We start from the raw sequence: 19,603 nt of genomic DNA, 5'->3' as shown, positions 1-19,603 counted from the left end.
CACCGTCTGCACTGCGGTTTTTTTATTCCCATAGGGAATAATGGTACTGTACACCGCAGCAGAAACTGCTGCAGAACCGCAGCGGCCAAATCTGCTGCAGAACAGTAGCAGAATCCGCAGCGTGTGCACACAGCCTTAAGATAGCCCAGAAGGCACATGATCACCACAACAGACAATACTCTTTTATTTGTGGTGTTTTTATATCCATAGCTTGCGAGTTTTACAACCAGTCACTTTTTCTCGCATTTTTCCCTAATGTAATGTAAAAAATATATATTTAATAAAACAATAACAAACTCCTATTTAGCACATTTGCACGTGTTGCCCAAAGCAACCAATCAGAGCACGGCTTTCATTTCTACACTGCACTTTTTTTCCCAGTGAAAGCTATTCTCTGATTGGTGGTTCTATGGGCAACAAAGCCAATTTCGATATACAGGTCCCGCGAAGGACCAAAAACAAAAAAAAAGTCGCTGTATGTGGTGATCAGGTAACGACTAGGTTAATCTCTTTACACTCTCGTGACCTCTCTCTCTCCACATGGTCACACACCCTCCGCCATCAGCTGACTTACGGAATGGGCGTGGCGGAAGGCCGCCGAAGAGGCTCGGCTTTCGTCTCTTCTGATTGGTGGATTTCGGTGACGTCAAGGCGTCACTCTGAGAACCACGCCTACGTGGTGACGCAGGCGTTTTGTTTGCGTAGAAGCCTAGAAGGGAGAGAGAGTGAGAGAGAAAAAGACGAAGAGTCCTTCGTATCAGACCGGTGAGAGGAGCAGAGCGTGAGAACTACGTACCGGCGACGTATTGCGTCACCAGCGGCGCGGCCTAGCTCCGGCACACGGTGCTTACGCCCAGCAACAGCGGCCTCCCAGGGCTTTGTGTTTCCTGAGTGGATTATAACAGTCTCCCAGCCTCTACTCCAGGCCTCAGTGTCCGCCCGCAGCGCCCAGCGTCTGACGCAGCTCCGGAGGCCTCCTTGCCCCAGCTGGCATGGAGGGAATTGTCAACGACAAGAAAAGGTGAACGTTGCGTGCTGTGCCTGCCCGCCAGGGGGCGCTGCTCAGGGGGGGTATTCTACTCTACAGAGCCGGGGCCCTTGAAGTGTCCTTGTACACTGTGCAATGTTCTCTTTACCTGGGGCCCCCAAAACCAAAAACCTCCATTACTACCCCACTGGGGTCTGAGCTGGGGATCCTGCTGCTTCTGGGGGCAGCTCTCTCCTCTGCCCTTGTATTGGGGGTACCTTAGATGGCACCCAGCTTTACCAGGGGCAGATAAGCATCATGGACTGGTGATTACTGGGGGGGCTCCATAGTCCAAGTTTAACCCTTCCCTCATTAATTTGGTTGCCTGCAATGAAATATGACTTAAAGGGGTTGTCCATCTCTAGAGGCTATTGATTTACTTTCCATAAATGCATATATTTGGGGCTAAAAATTACTTTTCCCATTGGGTTTCATTAAAAAAAATTGTAGTTTGACTCTGAGGCCTTGATTCATCATCGCCTTTTCTGCAGTTTACTAGAGCAGCTTCCCCCCCCCCTTTATAGTGGCTTTTGTATTTGATGCTTATTCTCTAAATATTTTGCCTGTTTAAGCTTCGCTTTATACATTTTGTGCATTTGGGTATCTATTTTGATATTTTTATTGTTACTATTTTATTTTTTCACATTATTATTATTATTATATTTTGTCCTCCGACTTTGTCTAAAACATCTGGGAAAGAAGACTTCATAAAGTGTGACGTATACCAACTGTCGCATTTTTTTTTTTTTTTTTTTGCGCACCTCGCTTCAATCTCGCCCTCTGGAATGAGTTTTGTTTGGATGAGTTCTTAGTTTAGTGCATTTTTTTTTTTTTAAGGCAAATATGCTTCTTCGTACAGGTTTTTAGTGCTAGAAAGGCAAAAGATGGTTAAACAAAAAAAACTACAGTAATTATGAACCCCAGTCACAATTTTGAAGAATATGGCGCAAAAAAACCCCAAAAAGTCAGTGAACACCACAAGGCAAAAAAATGAATTCCCAGACATCACTTTTTTTTTTTTTTTTGAAGATCCAGCTTTGATGTGGTCATAAATCAGCTGGGAAGAGCACAAAAAAGACTTACCGTAACTGAAAACCAGTCAGTGAGCTCCTTTTAAACACTCCTTTTGCAGCCAGAGACTATATAAGGAAAATGCTGCAACGCTTGTAACGAAACTCAATTTAAAAAATAATTTTCAGCCCCAAATACGGTACCTTCATTGACGTAAAAACAAACAGTATAATGTGTCAATAATGTATATGAATGGCTGGTAAGATGATGCATTGATAGCATAATAATAGTGATGATATTTGGGGGCCGGGAGATGTATTATTAAGATAACACTTTGTTATATGTAAACAGTCTTGACTTCTGACTTGGTTTTCCTCAGGGCCTCGCTCCCGCTTGCGCATGCTACAGAGTTGTAATGTCTCCATATTTATTTTTTCCTTGCGCTGTCCAATTTCGGAGTGAAATCCTAGCATTCTGCGATTTTATTTTTTTTATTTTATTCTTCTCACACAGAATATCGCAGAGAAATACGCAGATCTGCACTGCTTCAGCGAATTACATTGCTCTGAATGCAGTCTATTTTTTTTTTCCCCCCTGAATTGCACTTGTCTGATTTATATGCAGATGTGAGCAAACTCTTTCTCTGTGGCAAAGGTTGGAAACGTGTTAATTTTAGTGCTTTGATGGTTGATTGTGTTCGGGGTTGGGGGGAGCAGTGCCAGAGGTCGCAGTACTGATGTATTCCAAGTGGCAGTAGTCCTGTATATGGCGGCATACGCAGTAATGTTTACTGAAACTCAAATGAGAGATTGACCACCTAATGTGTATGGTGGCGTTGTGACTCCTTTTAGCAGATGTTTGGGGGGGATGGAGAGAAGGATTGGGCATGTTGGGTTTGAACATGCCCAGTCATTTGTTCTGATGGAAGATTATCCTCCACAAAAGTCAGTTCTGTATCTTTATACACTCCTAAAAACGATGTTTCTAGTGGAGAATGTCTCTGTAAGGCCATGTTCACACACGTTCAGTTCTCGGTCAGTATTTGTAAGCCAAAACCAGGAGTGGAACAATCAGAAGAAAAGTATAATAGAAACACGTCACCACTTCTGGATTTATCACCCACTGCTGGTTTTAGCTTACAAATACTGATGTAAAATACTGAGCGTGTGAACAGGGCCTAATACCGAATTGCACAATTATCATTTACTGTACGTTGGAATCCAGGGGTAAAACGAAAGTCAAATTCAGCCGTCCATGAAACTCGTTTCATGCTCAGTAGAACACTTGCTTTTGTCCTATTAGTCAATCTGGGTTTTCTGATCTAAGCACGGACCTAAAATCGGTGCCATACAGAGGTGCTGTAGGGGCCCCATCTTCTATGGGTGCCACAATCCAGTTCTGCTTAATACACCACTAATAGGGACTCTTCATGATTTTAAGACTGCCCTCTTGGCGTTAAATGTGATCAAAACACAAAAATGACTACTTCGCCTGTTGATGCTCACGATGCATCTGCATCAGCACTCCTGCACCAAGTTTGCTTTCTTGTGGCTATGACGTGCCGTCTTCCATGTAACTTGCAGCCGATCACTAATCTCAACTCTCTGGTGCCGTACATGCCAACTTCACTTCAGTCAGTGATTAACTGCAGCGGTCACGTTTATAGTTGATGTCACCACTAAGCAAGGTAAACAATGACCGGCAGGGACCCTCGCAGCGTTGGTATTGGAGCTTTGGGGTTTCTTAAAGGTGAGATTATGGCTAATAATCCCTGCAACCCATTTTGAGGCAGAGTCCTATCTCCCTTATACATTAGTGCTCCGGATGCTACATTTCTCTGAAATTTCCTTTTATAGATCTGATCTGAGAAAGTAAGAAGGCTTGTAGTGGTGTAATCTTCAGACGTCACCCAGGAGGTCGTTTTATGATTGATGCGGCTTTCGCAGGACAACTGAACACACTCCCTAACCTTGTTTATGTATTGTCCACATCCCTGGGGGTCATTCTGTGCAGATGTTGCTTTTCTTTGGATTTGAACCCTGAACCCCAGTTAACCCTGTTTGCGAAAGTATATAAAATTATCTTTTAGCTTGCATTAGTCTCTGATATGCAGCCTTCCAGCTCTTGTGCAACTACAACTCCCAGCATGGCTGGTCAAAGCATTTTGAGAACTCCCGCGTACTTGCATGAAAGCAGTCATTTCCTAATAGTTTTTTGGAAGCCACTTCTTATAGGAAATGCCTTGTACTTCCCCTTTATACAGAACTGTACTTTTATCTCAGCTTTGACCTTGGTGCTGTTCTCTCCTGCAGCGCCTGCTGAGGCTTTGGGGCCTACTTGTTTTCATGATTGCCAAAGGCGTCTGTTCTAAACATTATGTCCGGCAGCTTTTCTTCCTACAGAATAATCAGTCTTCTTCCTGCAACGATGTGCTGGGATTTCGTTCTGACGTACACATGTAGATTTACGCTTTGTGCAGACATATTGTATTTTCGGTGATACAGGCAGCATCTGTGGAGCATCTCCAGGCTGGTGGTGTGATCATGTGACGTTATGAATTGGGGGGGCCGGGTTCCTAGAAAAGTCCTCAGTGTTGTCTAACCCTGCTGTCTTTTAGTGGTCTTCAACCCACCCTTCCAAGCTATTGCAAAACTACCATTCTTAGCATGCCCAACAGCCGGAGGCTTTGCACAAGAAATCGGTCATTTCGGTGTCATTTATCCCTCGCTTCCTTACTTAAGTGTTGCTATGCCACAGGTAAATAATCAGGAAGCCCAATGCAGGAGGTTAGTGACTTCTGACATTGTTTTTGTTTTCCAAGAGGCCACCGTCTGTAGGGGATCATAAGACTCTTGATGTAATGAAGGAAAACTAAGTAACCTTTAACTAATGGGCCTATAAACGGCAGCGCCATGGACCATGTGCTTGATGTTTACTCGAAAAATACTGAGCGTTTTTGTCAGTTTATATTCCTAGTATTATACAATGCAAAATAAAGGTAAGTATCAAATATCTTCTTAAGAGAGAACCAGCGCCATCAATATCCATGGGTTTTCTCTGCTATTGTATGCGAGTTCATCAGAATAGTTCTGCCTACCAAACCATTGATTCCACTCAGTAAGGAATATCCTTGAGCTGATATAGAGAAAATTAACTTGTATTCCCTCATGTAAATGAACTCTTAAGCACCCATTGTGCAGTCCCCAAGCTGGGAAGGTGCTTTTGGGGTCTGGTCACTAAACCCTACCCTTTTAACTTTAACCAATCCAGCTGTCTTTGCAACACTAAAATCCTGCAGATTGTCCTTACCTTCCCAGTGCCCGTAGGGTAAATTACTGCACACGCACAGCACAGGCCAGGGTTTTCAGCGTCTTTCCACCCCCTTCACACAATTCATTTTGGAGCAACAAACTAGTGGTTCTGGAAAGTAAATTTTCTGCGCTAACACACACCCCTTCCCCCTTATGCCCTCTCTGCATCATATTATGGCTAATGCAATTGCACTAGCAGGTTTTTGCTGTGTAATATGAGAGCAGCATTGATGTAGAGGCAAATACCTGGATTGCAGTGATGTAACTTTTTTGGCTCCCTGGTGCAGTTTTCATAGAACCCCTGTTCTCTCTGCTGCAGATCTAGCAGAGCTCAAATACTGTGCCCTGTATAACCCCGTCCACACCACTGATTGGCAGCTTCCTGCATACATTGTCAACAAGCTGCCAACCAGTGGTGGGGGCAGGGTTCCATAGATAAGCAGGACTACTGTGATTGTGAGACCTAGTCAGTGATAATCTCCTTCTGATAAGGCCTGTTTCACACATCAGTTTTTTCTTTCAGTTGCAATCCGCCAAAATGGCAGAAAACGGATCCGCATGCGTAAGGACATCAATGTGTGCCACCGGACCGTTCTTTTGACGGATCCGGCGAAGGAAGAAATTTAAAGGAATCGCTGTCTGGGAGAGAGAGCGAGATCATCTGCTGCTCGGTCCTTATATATTTTGCCTCCCCCTTTTTTTTTTATAAGGACGTTGTCGGATTTGAGTCCAGGATTCGAATTCACATCCATTTAGATGTTTGCAGTCAAATTCCAGCATGAAGCCTCTGATAATGATATTGTCAGAAACCTTACACCATCTCTGATGGACGAGCCCTGGCCTCTGACTTGACCAGACCTGTGTGCTGAAACCTGCTAATTCTGGCCTTTCAGGCAATTCTTTTATATTTGCTTGGTTCGCAGCCATCCCAGCCCTTGTATGGTTTGTCACATAGCCTTCCTGAACATCTCAATTGCAGATTTGTCTAGAAATGTGACTAAGGGGGTTTTACACATAGCGATATCGCTAAAACGTCACTGGTTTTGTGACGTTATAGCGATATTGCTAGCGATATCGCTATATGTGATACTTACCTCCGACCGGCTCCCCCGCTGATTATCGCTGATCACGTGAGATCGGACGGCTCCATTTCTCGTCGGGCGCTTCCTGCTGGGCTTCCTGCTGTGTGAGACGAGCGACGCTGGACGCGGGCGGGAGGACGTCTGGATCGCTGTGTGTGAAAGGTGAGTATCGTGGGCTGCGTCGCTGCTGCATCGCTGTGAGATCTTTCTGTATGAAAGCTCACTAGCAACCATTTAGCGATGCACCAGCGATCCTGACCGGGTCGGATCGCCGGTCGGATCGCTGGTGCATCGCTAAATGTAAAAGGGCCTTTAGGTAGCGGAGGTCGGCTGGCCAGGTGTGCCAGCGAGCTGTGGTCAATGGGGCAGGTGTGCCAGCGAGCTGCAGTTGGCTAGGCAAGTGTCAGCAGGGTGACAATCCATTTAGGAGTAGTAAAAACGGCCTCATTAGTTTTGACCCAGTTATTCCTATGAAATGGCTATCTAATTGGATTGGAGCAGATGCCAAGGTCCTGTGAATTGAGCGCCTTTGGTGATGTGTGTTTTCTTTGAAAATTCATGCAGATTGGTGAGAAGACACTAATACGTGACAAGACAAATCTGCGGTGTCACATGCTACATTACATGTTGCTTTTATTTTAGGAGGACTAGTCTCTACATTTTTACTTTTTTGTTGCTGTTACAAAGATTGACAGATCCCATTACGTGAATTTTCATGCCAAATTAAGTCCTTTATGTAATAATAGAAGATGTCGGCCAAGTGACGTTAAGTTGATGGCCGACTTCTGAGTGCTTCTGGGCTCCTGTGGCAGAGGCTAGTCTCCAGGGAGGACAGAAGTATCAAACCACCCTGCCTCCTCAGCATCCTCTGTTGGAAGACCCTCATACACATTAAAGGTTGGACGATACCGGCAGGTTGGTCTTATGTGTATGGAGACCTCTCTAAGATCCCTCTAAACAGGATTGGCTGTACTAATCACGCAGACAATTTCACTCGTGATATTAGGGGTCACAAGACTGAGGTGCCACGCATATCGGAAGGATACCTAGTAAGTCCAATGCATTATTTGCATTTTTTTTGCCCCAAATTCATCAAAATTGCACACACTGTTCATGAATTTTGCATAAAAATAAAAAAAAGCTCTTAATTTTTGCCTTTAACCTGCAGTGCAACTTTTTAGTGCAAGAAGTCCTATATTCCACTTATGTCACAGAATTTGCACCAAAATTTCAGTATATATAAAATCTCTCTGGGGTTGGGTAATATAGAGTCCAAATTTCCCAAAAGTTGCAGATTGTCAAATCAGGCGAAAACAATTGCTGATCCAATATACTGCACTCGGTGGCAAACTAGGGGAAAAAAGGCAGGTAAACACTTAAATCGCCGTAAAATAAGCATAAAAAAATAAAAAGTGTACAAATGCAATTATGACTTGGGCCAGTGCGACTTCATTTGCTTTATTTGTCTCGCTTGGTCAAACTTTTTTGATTGATAAATATTTGCCGATCAGCGGTTGTCTGATAGTTTCTTTAGACCGGCACTGCGGACTGTGCTTTTCATGAGTAGTGCATATAGGATGCCATTGTTCTCGGCAGCACAGGTCCTGTTCAAGGAGAATGATGCGCTGCTGAGAACGATGATCTTTTGGACAAAACAAAAGCTCGTTTTACCCAACAAATGAGTTTTACTTGTTTGTCAGGTGATTGACAACCTGTTTACACTGCATGTTTATCATAAAAGGAGAATTCCTAGGAATGTTCGTTCACACGAATTGTGCCAAGCAAATGCTCCTTAAACGGGTTGTCTTGTCAAAACCGATTGGTCTGCAGTCACTCTGTGTGACTGCAGATTTAAGAATCTGAGCACTATGCGCTACAGGCGATTAGCTGTTTCAAACTCTGGAACAGAGGCTATGTATGGGTTGTACGTACCCCTGGCCAGTGAGTGCGGCCTCGTTCTCCATACACTGGGTATGTATAACTCATACATGGCCTCTGTTCCCGCGCCTGAAACTGTCGAATGTCTACAGCATCTTATTTGCTTTTATAGCACCACCATATTCCCTGCAGCGCTTTACATACATCTTCACTGTCCCCATTGGGGCTTACAATCTAGATTTCCTATCAGTATGTCTTCGGAGTGTGGGAGGAAACCGGAGAACCTGGGGGAAACCCATGCAAACACGGGGAGAAAATACAAACTCCTTGCAGATGTTCTTGGTGGGATTTGAACCCAGGACCCCAGTGCTGCAAGGCTGCAGTGCCAATCATTGAGCCGTTGTGCTACAGAAATAATGGTTGATTAACTATGCACCCAGCCTTATGAAGGGCCAGTAACTTATTGTACTAGTCGATTTGTGCTAGTTATTGAGCCAAAGTCGAACCATCTAATTTTTGCTTACTTTCTATATAGGATATGATCCCAACTTGATAATCAACAATAAAGTTTGTCCTTAGAAAAGCCAAGCTCTTAATTGAACCTGTCACCAGGACACCAATATTTGCAGCTCCTTTCTAAGTATGGAGCAGTAGGTGCTAATTGGCACTAAATGTCCCACTGTAGAGCTGATTTGGTATATATGCGCCTGTGAATAAACATTTGTTGGCCCTATGGATTGCCCCCACGTGCAACACCTATTCACAACAAAGTAATGCTTCTTGGAGGAAGTGCTGTTTTCTGGCTAATGGAAGAGGTCATAATATTGCATGAAATCGGGGGCATATTGGGGTACAGAAATGGCCTGTTTTGTATTCTGATGGATATGAGTGATAAATCATGGTGCTTGAGTGATGCGATGCTCGGAGTATACGGCTGCCCTGCATGTTCTATCCTCTGCCTTATGGATGATGTATCAGGGCTTATTCACTTAACCTGTAATTTCTCGTCCATCCCAGGCCTACAATTTCTAAACTCAACCACCGTTCTGATGACGTGAACTAACTGCATCGTAGGCATATATGATCTTATTGGTTTACATCAGGAGACCCTCAATCAGGCTTACAAAGTAACACTGCTATACAGACGTGTGGATAAGATCTTTGATTGGAGCATTGCACCCATAGGTCTGTGCAGTCATGGTCGCATAGGTCCTGACGATTCGCAAATGGAAAAGATGAAAAGCAATAGAATAAAGTAATATCAGGAAAATGAATGACTCAAAGCCTTTATTTGCTTAATTATGGCATGTGGGACCTCAGAGTCTCTGACTCTCCCCTCCGGGGGGCTGCAGAGTCGTGACGTTTGGCTGAACCAGTTCTCTCTAGTTTTGCATTTGGAGGCATCGTTACTACCAACAGGTGGCGCTATAAAGTTCAAGTCCTCTTTTTCTCTGAAGAGGCAATTTGCATATTACACTTTCCAGAGGAGCATTGCACGGTGAATAAGCCTCCTTACCGTGACAAGCCAGAGCTGGTATGGCACTCTCCACAAGGAGAAACCTTACCCCTTAGACCTCAGTCCAGAGCCTCTCACCTAGCCAGATCAGTTCTCATACTTTGCACTGACGAGGGCCAATAGCCTGAATCACTGTGTCTGCAAATGGAGATTCTGATTTGGCTTTTATCCCTGTCATATTAGGCTATGTGCACACGTAGTGAAAGGTGCTGCTGATTTTTCCGCGCGGATTTGGAAAAATCTGCACGTAAATCCGTAGGTCAAAAGACCTGCGGTTTAGCCCTGCAGTTACACACCTACAATGGAGAAGGTGTGAAACCGCTGCGGATTCCGCACAAATAATTGACATGCTGCGGATTTGAACCTGCAGCAAATCCGCGTGGAAAAATCCGCAGCATGTGCACAGTGATTTTACCATTGAAAACAATGGTACTGTACAACGCAGCCAAATCTGCTGCGGTTCCGCAGAGCCAAAAGCGCTGCGGATCTGCAGCAGAGTCCACAACGTGTGCACACAGCCTCACAAGACTCGTTAAAGGGTTCATTATGACTTGTAGAATCGCTACTACCAACAGGTGGCGCTATAGAGTTCAAGTACTCTTTTTTTTTTTTTTTTTTTTTTTTTTTTCTCTTTTTTTTTTTTCTCTAAAGAGTCAATTTGCATTTGGAGGCGGTGAGTTCCCCCAACGAACGCCTGTGCATGAGTAAGCCGAGTGTTAAATTGTGTTCCCCTAATCACACCTCCCTGTGTACTTTGTATTTTGCCTCTTAACCTAGATTTGTAGCTGCAGCTCTCTGCTAATGAACAGCAGATGATGCCTCATAAAGAGTGCTCCGATCTGGAGGGAGGCCAGCGAGCCTCATACTGTAGGAGCTGCTCCACACTTGGAAATGATCCTGGAGGCTCCGAGTGTTTGGGAATTTCACTTTTTATGTGTCGTGAGCCTCTCGGACCTGATGTAAGCACACTCGCCAAGTTCATCATATCGCATGACCTTTACGCTGATGACTATTCAGCCTGATCTCATTTACAGATTAAAGGATAAAAGCCCTGGAAACCACAAGTATCTTGCCTCCGAGATCAGCAGTTCATTCCCGGGCACAGGAGCTTTTCTACATTGCGTAGATATCGTGTATGAATTGCTGTTAGAAAGAAAAACCAAAAACCTCTTGATATTTTATTTTAAAAAAGTACTACTTTGTGTGTGGCCCCAGTGGGTATTGTAGTATTCATGTGATGGAGCTGAGTGGCAATAACAGATACAGCCCATGAACAAGATTGGGGGAGAAAAAAGCCTTTTTGACAGTTCTTAGACGATCACAGGATTTGTCCAGGATTAGAAAAAGTACAAACCGACCCATCAAACTGGTTTCTCCAGAATTCTGGTGTAAAACGATTGGAAATATCGCTGAGGTTCTCTGAAACTTAGTTGTGCAAACTTTTTGAAAACTAGCATGGCAGAAACATCTGAATTTCCATTAAGTGGTGGAAGACACAACAGAAGTGCACATCAGGCCCTGAATTGAGGACATTTACTTGTGGCGAAACATCAATGGAAAGATGCGCCAAACTCATCAAGAAGGCACATGCCAAGTTACTACAGGGCACGCTTCATTATGACTGGCATGCAAAATGCCATTCTTGAAAATTTGATGCCCTAGAGCCCACTTCATTATTGCATTTTTTTTTTTTGCCTTTAAGGCTAAGTGCCCATGTTGCAGAAATGCTGCGGAAATGTCCGCAGCATTTCTGCAACTCCTGCAGCGGGTAAAACGCATGCCCACGTTGCATTTTTTTTTTTTTTAAGCGTTTCAGCCCCTCGTTTTTGCGGCCGCAGAAACGCTTGAACGCATTCCCATGAAATCCTATGGGATTCCGCAGTTGCTGTGTCAATGCTGCAGATTTTACCGCTGCGGAATCGCATAGCGGTAAAATCCGCAGCATGTCCATTATTTCTGCGGAATTGCGGCGATTCTGCTGCCATAGGATTGTATTGAAACGCTCACTTTACGCATGTGGCTATGCCCACCATGCGTAAAGTGAGCACTTCATGTGCGGATGGTACCCAGGGTCTGGAGGAGATTTTCCTTCATGCCCTCGGTACCATATCCCTGTAAAAAATAGAATTAAAATGAAAAAATAGGGATATACTCACCTTTTGTCGGCCCCCGGAGCCCTCCCGCCTCTCAGCCACGCTGCCGGCATCTTCCGTTCCCAGGGATGCATTGCGCGAATGACCTCTGATGACATAGCGGTCTCGCGTGATGCTTTGTCATCAGAGGTCGTTGTCGCAAGGCATCCCTGGGAACAGAAGATGCTGGTAGCGTGGCTGAGAGGCGGGAGGGCTTCGGGGGCCTACAGAAGGCGAGTACATCCCAATTTTGTATTGTTTTTAACATTCTATCTTTTACTATTGCTATTACTACACTGTGTTCCAAATTATTCTGCAAAAAATATTTCCTCATATTTTCTCTAAATTACCTATATGAATTGCAGTCATTGTTATTTTCCAGTCATCTAATATTCTAGTATAATTGCAATGTTTTTGAACAAACTGCCTATGAAAACAGTATATTTTTAAAAATAAGAAACACTCAAAATGCATGTTCCAAATTATTATGCACAGCAGAGTTTTCAACCTTTTTGTTTTTATTTTGAACAAAAAAATGGTCAATTGTGAAATGATAAGCATTATCAGCTTATTACAAATGAAATCAAACAGTTTTCAAGTCAAAACTTTATACTAGGTGATGTTACATTTGCACATAGGACCCCTTGTTCGAAAGAAGCTTCTGAACTCTCTCGTCCATTGAATTTGTCAGTTTTTGGATGGTTTGTGCTTCAATTGTTTTGCATGTGGACAGAATACCCTCCCAGAACTGTTGCTTAGATGTGAACTGCCTCCCGCCATCAGACACTCCTTTTGATGATGCTCCAGAGGTTCTCAATGGGGTTGAGGTCAGGGGAAGATGGTGGCCACACCATAAGTTTGTCCTCTTTTATGCCCATAGCAGCCAGAGATGCAGATGTGTTATTTGCATCATGAGACGGTGCATTATCATGCATGAAAATGATCTTGCTGCGGAAAGCACTGTTCTTCCTCTTGAACCATGGCAGGAAGTGCTGTTTTAGAAACGCCACATAGATTATGGAGTTCATCTTTACCCCTTCAGGGATCCTAAAGGGGCCGACAATCTCTCTCCCCATGATTCCAGCCCAAAACATTACTCCACCTCCTCCTTGTTGGCGCCTTAGCTGTGTTTTCATGGGGTGTCCATCAACCAGCCATCCTCCACTCCATCCATCTGGACCATTGAGCGTTGCACCGCACTCATCGGTGAACAAAACAGTTTGGAAGTCAGTCTTCATGTATCGTTTGGCCCACTGGAGCCGTTTCTGCTTGTGTGCAGTGGATAGAGGTGGTCGACAGGATGGCTTACGCACAGCTGCAAACCTCTGAAGGACCCTGCATCTTGTTGTTCGGGGGACGTTGGAGGCATCAGCAGCTTCAAAAACTTGTCTGTTGCTATGACAAGGCATTTTTGCAGCTGCTCTTTTAACCTGACGCAATTGCCTGTTGGAAGGAGTCCTCAATTTTTCCTCATCAGCACGCACACGTGTGTGCTGGGAATCCGCTACATATTTCTTGATTGTGCGATGATCACGATGAAGTGTCTTGGCAATGTTGATTGTAGTCATGCCTTGACCTAAATACTCCACAATTTGTTTCTTCTCAGCAGCCGACACATCCTTTTTCTTTCCCATTTTGGCAAAAAATGTAGGCTGCTTAATAATGTGGAACAGCCTTCTTAAGTAGTCTTGCCTTTATTTGGACACACCTGCCAAACTAATTTGCACAGGTATCTGCAATTGCTTTCAGTGATATAAAGAGCCCTGACACACATCACCATCAATGAGTTTAAATGACAAACAAAAAAATTCTAACCTTATCACTCCTAAACTCTTTTTGGATAATAATTTGAAACAGTTTATTTACTATTTTCACTATGCTTGACAAGCTTGACCAACCTGTCAATCACTTATCAAAGCGATGCTTGGAAAAGCGCAAGCATTCTGCAAGCTAAAAACGTTTGCAGCATTTCTGCAATGTGGCCACTTAGCCTAACACTGCTCAATTAGTGGCTTTTGATTTGACAGATTAACCAAAGAATGTCTTTTCGAGTATATGTATTGTGTGTGTGTGTGTGTGTGTGTGTGTGTATATATATATAATAGAATATATTTTTTTTACACTTTTTTTTTTTTTTTATAACTTTTGCGCAACAGGTGACTTTTTTTTTTTTTTTTTAGCCCTAAAAACGTGCAAAATTGGTTAAGGCAAAAAATGTTTTTCTAACTCCAGGAAGCCCCTGCTCTATGTTAAAAGCAAAATATCCAACCCCCCCCATCTTGTGCACCTTCAGTTATCACCTTCTTAGGATATGTCTCCACTGTCAGTATTTGCAGTGCTTTGGACGCAGCTCAGAACAAAGCGCTGCCCCCTTTTATACTCGCGGTGATTCCCCATGTGTTCATTGAACACATGCGGAATCACCGCATCCTATACGTAGACTGTGTAATTTATCTTGCGGAGATGGAACGTCTCTGCAAGATAAATAGACATGCTGTGGTCTATAAAGACGTGCCGCATGTCCGGTTACGCAGGTCTGCCACCTGTGTCTTTGAACACACAGTGGGGATGGGATTTCATCAAATGTAACATCAGACTGCTGCAGATTGGACGCTGTGGCTGTACGCAGCGTTTCCTGACTGTGGAAACATCTATAATAATACAACCGGAAGTTGCTTAGGGCATTTAACAACTTCCGTCCAGTTGTAACCGGTGACGTCACCGCACACCTCTTTCCATGTTAACCCTCAACACACACACACACACACACACACTCCACTCACCTTTCACCATCTCCACTCACGTCCACTCACTCTTTCACTCCACATACGACCCTTTCTCTCACTCCGTCTCTCATACTCACGCCGTCATCGCCGCTGATCCACGATCCCCGAAATCTTCTTCCGCCGGCGCCATCCTGGATCCAGACGTCCTCCACGCCGGCGACATGTTCTTGCGGTGACGCCATTTTGGATCGGCGAAATCCCGCGATAGTCAAGATGGCGTCGCCGCAAGGACGACGTCGGGATCCAAAATGGCGTCGGTGAAAACTCGCGAGATTTCGCCAACGCCATTTTGGATCCCGATGTCGTCCACGCCGGCGACATGTTCTTCCGGCGACGCCATCTTGACTATCGCGGGATTTCACGGTACTCAAGATGGCGTCGCCGCAAGAACATGTCGCTGGCGTGGACAACGTCTGGATCCAGGATGGCGCCGGCGGAAGAAGATGTCGGGGATCGTGGAGCAGCGGCGATGACGGCGCGAGTATGAGAGACGGAGTGAGAGAAGGGGTCGTATGTGGAGTGAAAGAGTGAGTGGAGATGGTGAAAGGTGAGAGGAGTGTGTGTGTTGAGGGTTAACATGGCAAGAGGTGTGATGCTATCGCATCCTCCCGATGCGATTAGCATCGGGCCATAATCTAGTCTATTTATATAATTGCCTTGTAATGTTTTCATTTCCTGTTCTGTCCAGATGTCACCATATCCCAGAATTCCAAGCGTAGGAAGTTCACCGACCGCCATATTGGGACACCCAAGTGGTGGGTGTCTTAATATGTAAACTGCTGCTGGTACCAACCTATTGCATGGTACCACCAGCGGAAGACCGTCACACTCACTCACACACTTTATACGCCGTACGCCTCACTCACGCAGCCTCTTGCGCGGTACCACCAGCGGATCACCGTCGCACTGCGCCTGCGCTTATTCCGTGCAGGCGCAGTGAATCATTCAGCTGATCCGGGCTGCAGATGCGCCACGTGTCTAGAGGCAGAGGAAGCCGGTCACATTAAAGGGGTTTTCCCACTAACGAAAGTTCATTTTAAATATTGTCTGTGTCTGACCGTGTACGGAGCATACCACATCTCCTGGGCAGGGGAGGAAGCAAAAGACAATACTGACATTACAGCAGGGGATCACAGAGGATTCATTTTGTGAGGTAAAATATTTCACTGACTGTTTTTAAACTATATTTTACCTCACAAAATGTATCCTCTGCGATCTCCTGCTGTAATGGTCAGACACAGTCAAACCCCTTTAATGTGACCGGCTTCCTCTGCCTGTAGACACGTCGCGCATCTGCCACCGGGATCAGCTGAATGATTCACTGTTCCTGCACGGAATGTTCGTTCTGTACACGGTCAGACACAGGGGTGAGAGAGACAGAGCACAGGGGGGAGACAGCGCAAATGGGACAGCACATGAGGGGAGAGCACAGAAATGAGAGAGACGGCAGACAAGGGGGATAGCATATGGGGTAGACAGGGCAAAGAAGAGAGCACAGATGGGAGAAGTCGGCACATGGGGAAAGAGAGTGAATAGGTGGGTGAGCACATGGGGGGGGGGGGGGGGGGGGGGAGAGATTCTCAATGCTGAAAAGCCTGCCCCCATTGTGACATTACCACCCTCCCGATGCGATAGCATCGGGCCTCCATCTAGTACCCTAAGGCTATGTGCCAACATATGCAGAAAATTTCTGCATGAAAACCAGACTCCTTCCCAGAAAACACGTGTTTTTTTTCCGCGTGTTTTTATGCGCGTCCCCAGTCTCAAAGAAAATAGCTAGAAACATAGACTTTTCTGCAAAATTATTGAGCATCCTGCGTTTTTACGGCAATGCGTTTTTTTCTCCGCTGAAGAAAAACGCATCAATATGCACGAAGTGCAGAATGCATTAAAATGAATGGGATGCTTCTTTTAAGCGAGTTTTAAGCGTTTTGCCGGTAAAAACGCTTAAAGTGAATCTGTCACCCCTTTTTTGATATATCATATAATATAATTTAATTGTGTGTCACATAAGGATTCTCTTAGTACTTTTGCTTCCCTCTGACCCCGCACCTTTCATGCATAAAGACCTTTTTTATATCGGTTCAGATGTATGTAAACTGCCACGGTCCAGTCCGCTGGGCGGGGCTTATTCACCTGCTCCCCCCTCCCTGCCTTGCTCTATGCATTTCTTCTTGTGTAGAGCAAGACAGGAAGGGGGGAGCAGGTGAATAAGCCCCGCCCATCGGACCGGACCGTGGCAGTTTACATACATCTGAACTAATGTAAAAAAGGTATTTATGCATGAAAGGTGCGGGGTCAGGGGGAAGCAAAAGTACTAAGAGAATCCTTATGTGACACACGAATGATATCATTATATGATATCTCAAGAAATGGGTGACAGATTCCCTTTTAAACTCAAAAAAAAACGCTTACGTGGGCACACAGCTTTATAACTGTGAGACTCGTCATCAGGAATGGTCATGGTGTCTTGTAACGAGAAGCGTGTTGCTGGTGAAGGCAGCATAAAATCTGAGCTCGGATGTTCAGCATGGACTCCTGTATTACAAGTTTACTGTCATAAACTTTTATTGTACTTGTGGATTTTATTACATTTTTATAGTTGCCCTCAGTGCAGGTTGTGACTTTATTGGTTGTAGTCGAAACCTCTGTAATGTCTGTGCCAGTGTCTATAAATGTAGCACCATGTTTTTGGTGATGGTGGCCTGTCCTCTACAATTCTTCATTCTTTATGAGCAAAAACAAAATTGTGCTCATTGTAAAGTTTTCTCTTTTGATTTTATTTTGCTGATACACAAAGGAAAATCCAAAAGACTGGATTACCCAGGGCTGCATAGCCTGCGGCCATTTATCCTGCAAATTTGACTGTTCACTATGCCTAATACTAGTTTTCTGTTATGCGCTCTTCACATGGACATTGCCAGCAATAGACAGACAGGTACCTTATTTGTTTGCATAGAAGCATTTTTTGAACATGCACTGATCAGGTCATAAATCATTATCACTATTACAACATTTATATTGCATATAATATTTATCCAGGTTGATCACACAGTTGTTAAAAATTCCCCCTCTAAGTCAAAAAAGGTTAAGCTATAGTACAGTGGAGTACTCCTAGCTATTTTAAAACCAGACTGTTGGTGTAGCCACAAAATACCAATCAAATGGTATAAAATATTTATTTTAGTATTTGAAAAATTACATAATGGCCCAATAAGGAAGAAAATATAATGGAGAGATCTAAGTAGCCAATAGTATACATAAAGCATGAACCACCTTAAGCTCGTTGTATGCAATAATGCAGAGTAGGCACAAAAAAATCAATTGGGATAGTGCAACCACTGTAGCTGTTACACCCAAGTACCCATATCCTTGTGTATAGCAGAGGGTGATGTGAGAATTGGTGCCAAATGCATTGCCTACCCCATAACAGAAAGGTATTGAAGGATCCTCCGTGCTGCCCTGACGTAGTTGCTTTCTCAAGAAGTACGGTATATAAATCATTATGTAGTGATGGGGAGGAGGTGAGATGTGATCACTTATTGCGAGTAATAATGATGACTACTGAAAAGTTATCTCTACAGAACAGAGTCATTTAACATAAAGACCTGATTTATACACAACTCGAGTCGGTTAATTATGGCCTTGCCACAGTATGTGTATGTACACTACCGTTCAAAAGTTTAGGGTCACTTAGAAATTTCCTTATTTTTGAAAGAAAAGCCGTTTTTTCCAATGGAACTAACATTAAATGATTCAGAAATACTCTATACATTGTTCATGTGGTAAATGACTATTCTAGTTGCAAAGGTCTGGTTTGTAATGCAATATGTTCATAGGTGTATAGAGGCCCATTTCCAACAACCATCACTCCAGTGTTCTTATGGTAATTTGTGCTTGCTAACTGTGTAAGAAGGCTAATGGATGGTTAGAATACCCTTGAAAACCCTTGTGCAAGTATGTTAGCACAGCTGAAAACAGTTTGGCTGATTAGAGCAGCTATAAACCTGACCTTCCTTTGAGCTAGTTGAGAATCTGGAGCATTACATTTGTTCCATTAAACTCTCAAAATGGCCAGAAAAAAAGAACTTTCATGTGAAACTCGACAGTCTATTCTTGTTCTTAGAAATGAAGGCTATTCCATGCGAGAAATTGCCAAGAAACTGATTATTTCCTACCACGGTGTGTACTATTCCTCTTCAGAGGAGAGCACAAACAGGCTCTAACCAGAGTAGAAAGAGAAGTGGGAGGCCCCGCTGCACAACTGAGCAACAAGACAAGTACATTAGAGTCTGTAGTTTGAGAAATCGACGCCTCACAGGTCCTCAAATTGCAGCTTCATTAAATAGTACACGCAAAATGCCAGTGTCAACGTCTACAGTGAAGAGGTGACTCCGGGATGCTGGCCTTCAGGGCAGAGTGTTAAAGAAAAGGCCATATCTGAGACTGGTTAATAAAAGTAAAAGATTAATATGTGCAAAAGAACAGACATTGGACAGAGGAAGATTGGACAAAAATGTTATGAAAAGACGAACCCAAGTTTGAGGTGTTTGGATCACACAGAAGAACATTTGTGAGACGCAGAACGGAAAAGATGCTGGAAGAGTTCCTGACGCCATCTGTCAAGCATGGTGGAGGTAATGTGATGGTCTGGGGTTGCTTTGGTGCTGGTAAAGTGGGGGATTTGTACAAGGTAAAAGGGATTTTGAATAAGGAAGGCTATCACTCCATTTTGCAACGCCATGCCATACCCTGTGGACAGCGCTTGATGGGAGCCAATTTCATCTTACAACAGGACAATGACCCAAAGCACACCTCCAAATTATGCAAGAACTATTTGGGGAAGAAGCAGGCAGCTGG

At 44.1% G+C, this 19,603-nt stretch overlaps 1 protein-coding gene across 1 annotated transcript in view; it reads left to right on the top strand.

The window, feature by feature from the left end:
* Positions 1–670: 670 nt before the first annotated feature.
* HIF1A (hypoxia inducible factor 1 subunit alpha) overlaps positions 671–19,603 on the top strand; it is a 70,398-nt gene continuing 51,465 nt past the window's right edge. The window contains exon 1 of the mRNA XM_073571018.1: positions 671–1,021. Coding sequence (XP_073427119.1) covers positions 993–1,021 — 29 coding nt within the window. The 5' untranslated portion in view covers positions 671–992. The remainder of the gene's footprint in view (positions 1,022–19,603) is intronic.

The sequence above is a fragment of the Dendrobates tinctorius genome, unplaced genomic scaffold (genome assembly GCF_039654945.1).
Source record: "Dendrobates tinctorius isolate UK_male_01 unplaced genomic scaffold, ASM3965494v1 ptg000006l, whole genome shotgun sequence".
NCBI classification, from domain to species: Eukaryota; Metazoa; Chordata; class Amphibia; order Anura; family Dendrobatidae; genus Dendrobates; species Dendrobates tinctorius.
Note: the sequence above shows the minus strand (reverse complement) of the source record. Positions and strands in the feature narration are given on the sequence as shown.